This window comes from Mycteria americana, chromosome 12, assembly GCF_035582795.1.
Source record: "Mycteria americana isolate JAX WOST 10 ecotype Jacksonville Zoo and Gardens chromosome 12, USCA_MyAme_1.0, whole genome shotgun sequence".
Taxonomy (NCBI): domain Eukaryota; kingdom Metazoa; phylum Chordata; class Aves; order Ciconiiformes; family Ciconiidae; genus Mycteria; species Mycteria americana.
In genome coordinates, this window is record NC_134376.1 from 19,620,731 (window position 1) to 19,634,004 (window position 13,274).

General features: G+C 47.3%; 1 protein-coding gene across 1 annotated transcript; it reads left to right on the forward strand.

Annotated features, from left to right (window-relative positions):
- The first annotated feature begins 280 nt into the window (after positions 1-280).
- On the forward strand, positions 281-12,719 carry ATP6V0C (ATPase H+ transporting V0 subunit c). The gene is made up of 3 exons (XM_075514767.1): positions 281-654; positions 10,422-10,605; positions 11,893-12,719. The coding sequence occupies exons 1-3, from the start codon at positions 579-581 to the stop codon at positions 12,095-12,097; spliced, it is 465 nt and encodes a 154-aa protein (XP_075370882.1). The 5' UTR covers positions 281-578; the 3' UTR covers positions 12,098-12,719.
- Positions 12,720-13,274: the final 555 nt, after the last annotated feature.

Consider the following 13,274-nt stretch of genomic DNA (forward strand, 5'->3'; position numbering starts at 1 on the left):
GCGCGGAGGGGAGGGGAGAGCGAGTGGAGGGGAGCAGAGCGGGGGGGGGGGACCGCGCGGACAAGCGCCCCGCTCGCAGCCCGGGGCGCGGAGGAGGAGCAGCTCCGCGCGTGCTCGGGTGCGATACCCGTCGCAGGAGCGCGGGAATCGGGCGCGGGGGGAGGGGGCGTCGGGCCGGCGCCCCCCAGCCCCGCGCGCGTGGTGGCGGCCGAGGGCGGGGCGTGCGGGCGGGAGCCCTGGCTGCGGATCACGTGACGGGCGGGCCGCCGCCATTTTGTCCTGCGGAGGCAGTATTTAGGGCGCAGCGCCCGGGCCGCCGCGCACTCCCGCCGGGACGGAGCTCCGCGCCGCCGCCCTCCCTCCCTCTCCCGCCCGGCCCCCTCCCTCGCGCTGCCCGCAGCCGGCCTCCGCCCCATCTCCCTTCTTCCCGCCCCGCCCGCGCCCTCCTCGTCTCCTCCATTTTGTGGCCGAGCGCTGCCTGCGGAGGACCGGCGCCGCGGCGGAGCCTCCCACCTTCCCCCCCCCCCGCCTTCTCGCGCTCCCGTTCCCAGCGGTGCCTCGGCCCGGCCCGCGCAGCCATGTCCTCCAGCGCCAGCCCCGAGTACGCCTCCTTCTTCGCTGTGATGGGCGCCTCGGCTGCCATGGTCTTCAGCGGTGAGCACCCGTCCGGCCTCCCGGGGCGGTGTCGGGGCCTGGAGCTGCCGGGGAGGGGGGTGGCGGGAGCACGGCCTAGCTCGCCGCCGTAGCGCTGGGGGCGGGGGGCAGCCCTTTCCCCGTCTTCCCCCTCCCTTGGCGGGGGTGGGGTCCCCGGCGGTGGGCCTGGTGCCCGGCTGGACGGGGCTTCCTCCCGGCCTGGCCGCGGGGGCGGCCCCGGGCCCGAGGAGGGCCGCCCCCCCCCCCCCCCCGGCTCCATCCGGGCTACGGGGGCGCGGCGGAGGGGGTCTGCGCGGGTGACGTCACCGCGGAGCGTGCCGCCGCCGGCGGAGCCCCCGCTCCACGTGACTGCGGCGGCGCTGCCGCCCGGGCCGGCCCCGCGGGGGCGGCCGTGCCTCCCTTCCCCGCGGGGCTGGGGCGCGGGGCCAGACCCGCTGACCCGCCGCGCTGACCTGCCTGTTCGGGGGGTCTTACCGGTCAGAAGCCCGGTGTCACCGGAGGCCCTTGTCTCGGCTCTGCTAACGTGCGCCTTAGCGTGCGGTGCGAGAGGCTCTCATGCCTGCCGCTGCGCCTGGCCTCCCCTCGGGGCTGCCTTGGGGCCCTGGCTATTCCCGTGGTAGGTCTGCCCTAGGAGTCAGCCTTTGCGGGCCCTCCTGGCCCGGAGGGCTGGCCTGGCTCTCCTGGGGCTGAGCGCAGCATTTCTCCCGCTGTAAATAGGACAAAGCTGCTTTTTAAAACATTCCTTGGATAATGCAAGACCAATTTTTAACGGGATTGAAGGCTAAATATGCAAGCATTTTAGGAGGGAAGTCAGCTTTAAAGATGTTAATTACATGAAAAGGAACTGATAGGCTCCTCACCTTCCCTTTAAAATGGGAGATGCATGAAATATGGAAAAAGGGAAGTCCTTCTCTAGCTGCCATCCATCTGCATCTTGAGTCATTGAGGTGCAGCATGGAGTAAATTGGGTCATTCTGTGGTACTGCTCTCCCTACTGAAGGATCTTTATGTAGAGACCCATAAATGGTGTTTTACACTAGAAAGACCATCATATGATGCCTTGTCTCTTTCTTGGAGCCTCAGTAAGCCTTCTGCAGCAAACGACTGCTGTTTCTGACTGAGCATTTACTGTTTCCTGATAGGTGCAGACCTGCCGTTCTGTTTGGGATGTAACATGGGGAAGGCTTCAGCTAGTTTTTTTCCAAATGCAAGTGTTACAGTATCTAGGAATACAAGAACTAGGAATCAGTCTGATTTTCTCTTCTGAAGACTTAGCCAGTGTCTCCACATGCGTGAGCATACTGACTTGTCTTCATCTGCCACCTAATTTGGCTCCCAGCTGAGGAACCAAAACACTCAAGTATTGAACTGGCTGTAGCTTGAGTTGCATATAGCTGTTCATGTGCTTGGAGTCTCTATATTAAAGTAGCCTCTGAGAATGGTAGCTGGGTCTGCAAGGCAAATTTTTGGAAGCTACTCTTGATTGATTAGTGTGGTAGATTAAACTATGTGAATAGCCAAGTAGACAGTGGATTAAAACTAGTGTTTGAGAGGAAGCTGTTTAGCCATGCTGGTGGTTGGCACCATTGACTAGTTTACCACTAGCCATGTTCATGGCTTTAATCTTTGCCAAAAAAAAAAAAGCCTGACTGGCTGTGTTTAGTCTTGCTCAGTTTGTACCCAGTGGTGGGATGCAGATGTCCTGTGCTGAGGGTAATTAGTGGCCTGCCACCTTGGGGTTAAAACATTGTACTCACACTTGACAGGTAAGGAATTTCCTGAAAACAGTATGGCTGGAATGCTGTAGGAGCCAATGCTGGGACTACTGACCTACCTGCCTCTCAGCTAATGAAGATAATGGAGGAATAGACTAAGACCTAGTTACTTGTTGGAAAAAATAGTCAGCAGATCACTGCCTTTTGCAAAGTAGCAGTGATTAAGGTTGTAGATACTGAGCTTTCTTCCTGAGGATTCCTCTTGCAAAATTGAACTTGGAAGCAAAAGAATATGGTTGTATGGGCTTTTAGACACTCGTTTTGTGATATGCAAGCTTGCTTCAGTGGCAATATCAGTGAGGGATGCAAACTTGAGTCAGCATTTTAATAGGAATTCAAAGTGTTGCTTGGCATGTCTAAACTAGTGGTGAAGCATTTCCTAGAAGCTGCAGGTTTGATAGCATGGTACTGTGGGATTGCAAGTTAAAGGGGAAGGTTTGAGTTAGGTAATTCAAAGTGAGTGCTTAAGCTATATGGATGAAGGTTTGGTAACTATTGTGTCACTGCTGGTACATGACTGGTCCTTGATGCAGAATGTGTGTCAGATAGTCCTAATACCAGCGGGTCTGAGCTGTGAAGTTAGTCTCTTGCTGGGGCCTAAGCATGTCTGATGGGTTCGGTTGCTGGAACAACAAGTTACAGATACTGATGATGCAAAATTATTTCTTAGTTGTGAACGTTACTGAACTGCTTGTTTAGTGAAGCAACTTGGATTTTTAAGGCAATATGGCAGAGGCATCAATATGGGATAAAATAAAACTTGCAGTGTCATGTAGCTTTCCTAATAGGGATGTGATGCCACAGCATGTTCTGATGTTAATTGAACATTAGTAGTTTAAAAAACCCACCCTGATATAGAAGTAAGGAGCTAAGTCTGTCTGGACAAGCAGTGTAAAACTATCTAAAACTGTCCTAGATCAGTGTTAATTAGTGCAGTGATCATGTCTGACTCGTGCTGTATCTAAAGATCAGATTCTTGCGGAGCTTGTAGTTCCGAGACCTGTTTCTAGTAAACACATTCAAGTTCTATACTGTCCAGGCTAGTTTGATGTGAAAACAGGCAACTTTATGCAGTACTGTTTGGTGTTTGAACATTAACTGCTGATGGTAAATAGATAGCAGAACTTGTTCTGATCAGCTAGTACTGATGGCAGCTAGAAAGACTAAAGCAGGCTGCTGTGACCTTGGCTATCTTCGAGCCTGCTTATTCATTTGCTGATTACAACTTGTTCTGATAGCTAAAGTTTCTTTATTTCCTATGTGTAAAACATGTGGCTGGCTCAGTGTCAGGTGCTGTTGAGTGATCAAATTATTGCAGCTTTTCCATGCAACTTTGGCATGCCAAAATGGAAAGGCATGGTATTGGGCAAAGCTGTCTGATTCTGTGCTGACTGATGCTCCATGAAGAAAAGTGTGATGTCCCAGGCACACCCCACTGTGGCCTCCGTTATGTGGTAAGGAGTCTTACTTAGATCTGCATGCTGGATGGGTCTTCAGTGCCTTCAGTACTGCTTCACTACCAAGCATCTGGAAGACTGCTAATGAAGAGAACTCTAGCCAGCAGTGTTAAGGTTAGTCCTGTGTCTTTTCATTGTTGCTGCAGAGCTAGTGAAATAGCACTTTTTATTTTAAACCAGGGCTGCAGATACTCTAGCAGTTGGTTAGCTATTAAGAGACCTCCATGGTGAAATTGCTGGCTCAGAACATCTAGCTTGATGCAGCTGACAGCCCTGTGCAGTCTGATTCTAGAAGGCATCATGACTATAAACAACTTGCAGCCTTGAAGGCAAATTACACCTGTGCTTCCTGAAATACTCTCTTGAGGGGTGGGGAGGTGGTAGAGGAGAGCTGCTTGCTTCTCAGTAAGGAGCTGTAGACCTCATCCTAAGAGGACCTTGCAGACTCCTTAGCTGTAGCTTGCAGGTAAAAATGAAATGGCAGAACAGAGTGGAGCTCAAGGTAGCCTTCTGTTCCAAATCGAGTACTTCAAAGGCATCATGGTATGGGCAGGAAAACTCAGTGGGTCAGATTTTGAGCTACCAGACTATCTACAGTAGAGAGACTAGCTTAAGCATTCATCCTTAACAGGTAAATTAGTGGACTATTAAGACATAAGTGTTGTAACAGAAGTAAACCAGAGAGGCAGTATTTCTACAGCTCAGTTAAATTAAAGGAAGACATCTTAACAAGGGCATCATTTCCACTCAGTAAATGCTAGTCTTAGCTTCATCTGAAAACCAGATAGAGCATCAGGATAAACCATTGGCTCTACAGAACTTGGCTGAAGCAGATATGCTGCTGCTTGTACTGTGGTTTCCAGGTGTACCTGATGGGACTCCCATCTTGCCCTGAAGTCGCTGTAGACTACAAAGTCTGTAGGCACTTCCCCTCTGATGGGAACATTCAGAGCAGCAGTGGAGATGAATGCCAGCTGCATCAGGACCTCTTGGTCAACTTCCTTTTTTCCCCTTCCTAAAACTAGCCTCTTCCATCTGTCCAGAGTCTGACTGATTTCAAGCAGCAGTTGCAAGCTGAAAAACTCTCCAGCCTGATCAGGCTGTTCAGTGATGCTTGAAACAATGGTTTCACAGAAGTGCATGCTTCCACCTGCTTGCTGTCCTCACCAAACAATAAGGCATAACTTGCTGAACTCGCTTCCTTCAGACTGTGAATCTTGTGAGCATGAGGCTTCAAGTCAGGCTAGTCTAGCCACAGGAGTGTCTGCTGGATGTGGTCAGATGACCTTGGCTTTCCCACGCTTCAGAAATGAGGCAGCTTAGCTGTGGATGCCTGCTGGTGAGTGGTGTAAGCTGCTGTTAGACCAACTAGATGAAAAGGGCTCCTGCTAACTGGTATTACAAACTACCAGTCAGCACCTGGAGTACAGTGGTCCACCCAGTCTGTGAAATGGGTCATCTTTAAGGTTGCAGTGGAGCTTGTGTGATAAAGAAAGATAAATAACAAGTGACTGGACTTTGCTGCTTGCAGAATAGCAAGTCTGTACTCTGTGGTGTAAAGTGTCAGGCTTACCATACTTTAAAAAAAATTGGCTTTGTGTGTTATGTCAGACAATCCAGAGTACCAATTGCAGCAGTCCCAGGTGCTTGGACAGTTGACTGGTAACTCCTTTTTTTTCTTTGGACTGCTGCTATTGCAGCAGCTTCTTGAGGAGCTGGTAGACTTTTAAGTTCTCAAATTTACTGAACAGAAATAAATGGTGTGCTAGCCTTGCGGGTTGTTTTTGATAATGCTGTAAGCTGACAGTGCTAAGCTTGTTTGAAATCCCCACACCCTCTCATAACACTAGGGAGGAACAAAAAGCATGCTGTTCCTAATGCTATAACAGGTGACTTGCTAAAGACTTTCAAAGTCTACAACTTCCTGTAGGGCAGCTTATCTCTTTACCCCTCCAGTTATCACTGGGGGACTGGCTATAGCCAGCCTTCAGTCAGTGTGATCTGAATTTGCATAGGTGCCAGATACAGTTCCACTAATGTGACTCTCTCTCCTGTGGAGATGCAACTGGACACAGCAACAGGGTTTTTGCAGGGCAGCCATGGAGTATCCATTACTGTAACCTGAGGCAGAGCTGTGTTTGTGTTAAATGTGGTGGTGTGGGAGGGGCCTTAGAATATGAGTGGGAAGAAGCCTGTTTCTTTGAAAATGCCCAGGTTTCTGGCATGGCAAAGCAAGGACTGTAGTTGACCTGGATATCACCTCTAACAGTTCTCCAACCATTTAAGAACAACCTGCTCAAGGATGAACATGCACTGAGGTGAGTTGATGCCTACTGTCTGCAGTAGGCAGAGTTGAAGCCAACCTACTGCAGAGGGCAGCCCATTCGATAATGGATTAATTATAAAAGGCTCCAGATGTAAGTACTCATCCAGGATGGTATTTCAGACTTGCTATGATAGTAACCCATGGTATCTTAATTGGAAGCTTGGCTTGTGTTCCTAGCTCACTTCCTAATGCAGGGAAATTCTGCCTATTAGTGCTCTGGAAATTTTTCATGCATTGCAGTGTGAAAACCTGCTTCTCTGTGGTGGGACCCAGGCATCACTGGCTCTGAATGGACCAAATGCTGCTGGAGTATGTGTGGCTGTTTCTGAACCTCTGTTCTTGGGCTGAGCATGTCTGAATGTATTGCAACTGCTGAAACTGCATCTATGCAAATGGTTCCTTGGCTTGAAGGCTCCTGATAATGTGGTCACTGTCCATAGGTGCATATCTGTCTGCAGAGCTTTGCAGAACAGTGCAAGGCTTCTGGTAATAGCCTCTTTCTATATTGAGGGAGTGTCACATGAGGTGACTTGCAGCTAACTTGGCTGCAAGATTAATGTTCTTGGTGCATGACCTTACTGAGCACTGTAGCTACAGCTACAAAAGATTGGTCCTAATACTTGGACTGGCACTTGATCTAAACATCAGGCTGCTTGAGTACTGACAGTGAATATCAGAGGCAAAGCTCTACTGAAAATCCTGGCAGTGGCAAGACTACAACTAGTAGTCTTCAGTCCTTACTGAAGCTATTGCCTATATGGTGAGTTACTTTCTAGTTCATACTTCATCTTGCAGCTGCACAGCTATACTACCTCTGCTACCACTTTTGACTAATAGAAAGTAACAGCTATGGCGAGGTGCCAGGCAGCATATCCACAGCCCTGTGGGAGTATTTTGCCCACAGGAGCAGTACTAAATCAACTCTGGCTTGTGAGTTCAAGGAGTTACTCTTCAGAAGTATTTCAAAATCAAATTAACCTTTGAAACGGGCTTACTGGGAGTAGGTGGTCTTGAATGATATGTAAAGCAACTTCTCTGTATTATAACACCATTGAACTTAAAAATGGCACAGTTCCTGGTTATAGACCGGAATGGCTTCCTTCTGTGATAAAGCTAGGTAGGCAAAGTGCTTCTCCAGCTGCCAGGTAAATGTTTTGATAGCTCTGTGTTTCTGTGCTTTAGAGGTAGTGTTGCTGTTTAATTGGTCTGTATGTAAGAGGCGATGGAGCTGTATGATCTGAAGCAAACACATGGAGTCTTGGTGTATACAGTTCTTGTTCCATTTTCAGTGTCTTCCACATAGATCTCTTCAAACCCTATTCACCAAGAGGATTATGGGAAACATTTCCTTCCAACTCATCAGGGGTATTTAAATGTAGCATATGAAGCATATGTGCTTCAAATGTTGCAGCTGCCAAGAGGTGCAAGTCAAGATGTGCAGGAAGATTGAGCTAAGTTCCAAATAGCCCATAACTGAATAGCTGTGCCCTTAGATGGCTGTGTCATGGTGGGAAGTGGATATCATCTTTGCCACCTGGACTGTAATATTGGGGTATTGTCAAAGGTGCAAGGAGAACTTCTCAGGCTAATGGAGAGCAGTAAGACAAGCTGCCTTGTAAGATATTAGAGGTGCAGCTGTGGGGGGCTCCAGTGTAAGCCTGTTGGTGAGGATGCTGATGAAGACTTTATTGGGAGCAGATGTGCCAAGCTCTGAAGCTGTATGTGTAGCACCTGTGACTGTCCACCAGTCAGTGTAATAGCTCTTCAGTGCCATCTAAAAATGTAATGTTACAACTAGCTGCCACAGAGTACATATAGACTTTATTTGTTAGTGTGTTTAGACCAAGTTCAAGGCATAAGCTCTTGCCTGTTCCCTAGAAATGGGATTTAACAATTGATAATTGACAAATTTGTGCTAATCTGCCCCTCCCCCAAAGCTTAAGCAGGCTGGCTTTCTGTAAGTGGGATTACAAAATCAGCTTCTGTAATCCATCCCTGCATTAATTGCAACACCTTTAACTTCAGACTTTGAGGAAGCAATGACTGATCTAACTTTAAACAGTGAGCTTCCCTCATGAGCCTTGGTGTTTCTGGAGAGGTTTATAAAATATTCCAAATGAGGAATAGTTTCTGCAAAAAGCTATAGCCAGCCTAGAAGTCTAGATAGCCTGAACATTGATTCTACTTACTTCCAGTCCTTAGAAGATGCTTCATCCAACAGAAAAGAATTCAAGTTAGTGATTTCTTTCTAGACTTCCTAGAGGCTAGACCCTTGAACAGCACCATCACTGGTATTGCTAGCTAAGTCTGTGCACTAGTTTCCAGGCTCAGCTTATGTTTGCAGCTAAACTTGTCTTCTGCTCTTGGCTCAGGGTTCCAGCTAAGCTGGATTCTGATTCTGAATTGCACTGAACAGCCCTTTACATCTATCTCATTTAGTGACAGTCAAGACTTTAACAAAAAGAGGATCCAGGTTACAGGAGGTTCATGAGCTTTGCTAGTACAGAAGCAATTTGTAGTTGATAATGAGGCTTTCCCTTCAAGTTTTTGTAACTAAAACTGAACTTCCTTCTGATAGCGAGTCTTGTGTTAGTGCAGCAGTGCTACCTTTATTAATCTTCTGAAATTTCTTAGTGCAAAGCCAGGAGGATTACTGCTCACTTCTTAACTGCTCAAAGATAGGCTGAGTGAGGAGTAAGTGCTGAGTGAGGAGCGGGAAAGCACATATCCTAAACCCTTCAAATACCTCCCAGCAACTCTTTTGGGCAAGGTGCACTATCTCACACTTGGATGCTGGTGTAAGAGGCAGCTACAGATCTTTGTGAACAAGCAGCTCTCCCTTGTAGAAACCTTAGTTTTTAAGTGGGCGGAGCAAGCTGAAAATAGGTCTCTGAACAGTATAAAGATTTGACATCCCCATGGCTTTAGTATTCTCCAGTAGCCTTTTAGAGCAAGCAAGAGCATTTTCATGCTAAGTAGGACTGTTACCTTTGAGTATCAGCCTGGTGGTGTCTGAGAAGGAGACTACCTACCCTTCCACATACCTTGCAGTGCTGCTTCAAGGACTTAGTCCTGGATGGATGCACACCTGCATATCATCTCTTGGGTGATGGTGAGTGCAGTCCAGAGTTAAGGAGTTCCTAGAGTACTCCAGAGCAAGGTTGGAAGGAGAATGGTCTTTCCAAGTACTTCAAAATCAAAGAATGAGGTATTTGTGGAAGCTTTTATGTGACACTACAAAGTTTTCAAGGCAGAAGTTACTTTTTGGGGTAGTGCTTTGGGGCTCTTGATTCTAGTGTTTCTCAGTTGGAGGTGATAAGCCCATGTTCTGCTTTGAAAACCAGGCTTTGGATTCCTGTGTTGATCTCTGCATGCTCAAGTGTTTACACAGGTGATCAGTGAACCTTAGGGTTAAGGTGGTTGTGGTCCTCTGTAACCTACAAGCCATACTCTCCTTTGTGGTTCCAGTGGTTGGACTAACAAGTGTTTGGACTGGAATCCTTCACAGGTGGGGTTATTGACACATGAAGAGGGTGTCCTTTCTCCAAGGAATGAAGTGCAGCAATAATATGTGAATTTGTTGCTATCTCAGTATGTGTCTGATGAAGCTGAAATGGCACGTTTGACCCCAGGACAAAGTGTAGGCCAGATGGGGTCTCTTCCACAAAATCTATGAAGGATGCCAGGAGATAATTTGTTAAATGTTGGGTGCATCTGAGAACTTGGCCCAAGTGGCTCAAAGTTCAGGGTCTGTAAAATCCAGCTTTCAGCCAGGTTACTTCCTGCTGCAGTAGCAAGATGTGCTTTTCTGTTTCCTCTGCAGTTCAGCTGAGTAGAGCCTCACAGTGTGGGTTCTGAGGGCACAAACTGAAGTAACGAGTTCAAGTTTGGACCTTGGGTTTTGATTCCTAAATGGGGAACAAATGTCTACTGGAGAGTATGCCCTGCTGCAAAGCTAGCTTAGAGAGGGTATTCTGTTACCAGTACTGTTTGAACAGCACCTTTTTACTTATCTAGCTTTGGTCTAGGACTCTGGATAGGTCACTTCCTCATCCCTTAGGGGAATACTCCTGGCTGACAAACTAACTAGTCAAGTGACCATGTTAGTTTTGCACAGTCCTTCCTTGTGCTGACTCAGCTGTTCTAATACTGCAGCCTAGTGATGGAGATGGTATTTGGGGATGTTTAATGCATTTTTTTCTCTTCCAGCATTGGGAGCTGCATATGGAACAGCAAAAAGTGGCACGGGTATTGCAGCCATGTCTGTCATGAGGCCTGAGCTCATCATGAAGTCAATCATCCCTGTTGTCATGGCGGGTATTATAGCTATCTATGGCCTCGTAGTGGCAGTCCTCATTGCCAATGCTCTCTCACCTTCTATCACGCTATTCAAGTAAGTTGCTGTGTCTGTCAGTTTTGTTCAAGTTTGTCCTGTCACTATTTTGATGTTGCTGAATGGGTGGGTTTTGCTTGAGACCCCTGGAAGGACTGTCAATGCTAAATGTACCTAACCTGGGCTTAGGAGTATGGACTGGATTTCAGCTGTCCTGCCTAATACCTTAGCCTCAGTGGTAGTGCTGCGTGATCTGTTTGCTGTATTAGCTAACAGATCAGATGTCCCACTTCTGGAGATAATGCAGTGGTTTATGGCTTGAAAGAAACTGTGTACAGGCAGTACTGGGATAGGAGGCTAAGCTTGTTTTGTTGTGCCAAATTCTAGACCTGGAATACAGAGGTCTTTCGAAAACAGACAATCAGATTAGACAAAATAGTTCTCCTGTTGCCTGGGAGATGCAAGTAAATAATACTGCTTGCTGCTTTATGTGCTGGTAAGTCAACCCTCAAGCTATACATTGGGCCTGTACACCAGCTACAGTCTGAAACTTGATCTATTTTTAGCTTTTGAGAAAAGCTAGAACTGGCTTGATTGAGACCTCTCAGAATAAAACAATGCTTCTGAGGTCTAAGAGCAGATATCTGTGTCACTGTACAAGCTATAGCCGATGAGCAGTGTGGTTGGCCTAAAAAGCCATGATCTAAGAAACCGGTACAGATGCTCCTTTGCAGTTACCAGGTGGCCAGATACTGATAGGGACTGCTCCTCAGGTACCCCTGCCTGGGAAACCAGACCATTCCTGTCCAACTCTTGCAGTGCAAGAGACCTAATAATCACCTGGATGTCCTATGGCTGTATAATAAGGTTGCTAAAGGTGAGTGGCAAGAGCAGCTATTAACAGGCTACACAGCACTATGGCACAGGCATTTCTGCAAGTGCTAGCCCAGAGTGTCTTGCACTTGCAGGTATGGCTGGAGTAAGTACAACTGTGGCAGCATGCTAAGCCTGCAGCTGAATGAAGTGGCTACAGAAAAGCTGAGTGGCCATATGAACTCACAGGCCCAGTAGCTTAGCTTAGTGTATGAGCTGTACCTGAATATCAGCTAAAGATCTTGCATAGCTGCCTGTTATTTAAGTATGAGCTAGGAGTCTTAGGAAGCATTTGCTTTGAGAGACATACTGTGTGTGCTTAAAGAATATAGAAGCTCATTCTGCAGGAAAGAGGTTGCCTTTAAATGTTAATTCTTACTTCCTTTGGGGAGAGCAAAAAAAGGCTAGCCTGAAGTTGAAGGGTTGGGTGTCCTGTTGCTTGTCACTGAAACTCTTTTCATCTCTGTCCTACAGGAGCTTTCTTCAGCTGGGTGCTGGCTTGAGTGTGGGCCTCAGTGGTCTGGCTGCTGGCTTTGCCATTGGCATTGTGGGTGATGCAGGTGTACGGGGAACAGCACAGCAGCCCAGGTTATTTGTGGGCATGATCCTGATTTTGATCTTCGCTGAAGTTTTGGGTCTCTATGGCCTCATTGTTGCCCTTATCCTCTCCACAAAGTAAACGTCGGGGTATGATGTAAAGAGATGTAACAAATCTGTGTTTAAAAAAAAGCTCCAGAATGAAAATGGTCTCTCCAATGTGTACAGTTGTCCCAATTTGGTAGTTGATCTCTTGTAAATGCGCAATGTATGTTAGTGACTTGTCTGTCCTGTGTGTACTTCAATATTAAATTGGATGGGCTGCTCCAAGCCTGCTGCATGGCTTGGGGTGGCCTGTGTGCAATTTTCCACCCATTGCTGTTAGTACTTTATGTATAAATATGAACTAGAAATGTAATTTTTTCTCTCACTGGATGTTTATTTATAAAAGACTTGACATGTTCATACATCTATGGAGCAAGGATTTTCAATTTCCCATGCTATATATATTAATCTTATATATAGGTAGATTACACTGTGGGGTCAATTGTAAGTGCAGAGAATTCCTTGGATGTAACTTTGATTCTAAAGATTGCTGTAGTGTCCTGGTATTGGAGTATGAGAATTTCGTGTTTTATTACAGCAATTGTCCGAAACACTCCTGTGTTTCAGTAGTAACTGCGTATGCTCCGGCATCAGAGTCGTGCACCCAGTGTTGGGTTACAAACTTATACCATATTTCCGAATAAAACTTCCTCACTACATTGCTGTAATGAGTCCTCTGCCTCTGATTTCATGCTTTTGCTGCTCCTTTAGGAAGAGGAGGGGTTCCTTTAGGGGGAGGCAGGTTCTTGAAGTGACTGAGTACCATGCAGAAGTGATGCTGTCATCACTGCTAAAGCATTCCCTTTTTCTCCTGGGCAAGTAGCAATGCTGTTTCCAACTGCTGCCCATGGGCAGTACTCATGGTGAGCAGGAATGCGAGGCTGTTGCAGTGCTGTGCTTACCCTGATCAAGCAGCACATCTTTGCTCTGGCACATGGTAATGCCGTGTCATAGGTCTGCTCAAGCCATGCTGCACAGCAAGGTCAGGGAGCAAGGGTGCAGGCTTCAGTGTGTGACAGGGAATAGGAGCTGCTGAAGAGCCTTTAGGCAGCTTGTCCTTGTGATGGCTCTGCAGAAACTTAGCTGGTTGGAAAGCTGCACTGTTAGCAGCAATTGCCTCTGAAGTACCTGACTGATAGTCTCATCAACAAAATGGGTTCATTCAAGAACTTGTATTTTTAACTTGTAAATCAGGAGCATTTGAACTGAGAAGT

What these genes read in the sequence shown, in the direction of transcription:
- ATP6V0C (XM_075514767.1), top strand. Translation starts at nt 579, where the DNA reads ATGTCCTCCAGCGCCAGCCCCGAGTACGCCTCCTTCTTCGCTGTGATG. An exon ending in GGCTGCCATGGTCTTCAGCG is followed by an intron (nt 655 to 10,421) that starts GTGAGCACCCGT and finishes TTTCTCTTCCAG; the next exon opens with CATTGGGAGCTGCATATGGA. An exon ending in CCTTCTATCACGCTATTCAA is followed by an intron (nt 10,606 to 11,892) that starts GTAAGTTGCTGT and finishes TCTGTCCTACAG; the next exon opens with GAGCTTTCTTCAGCTGGGTG.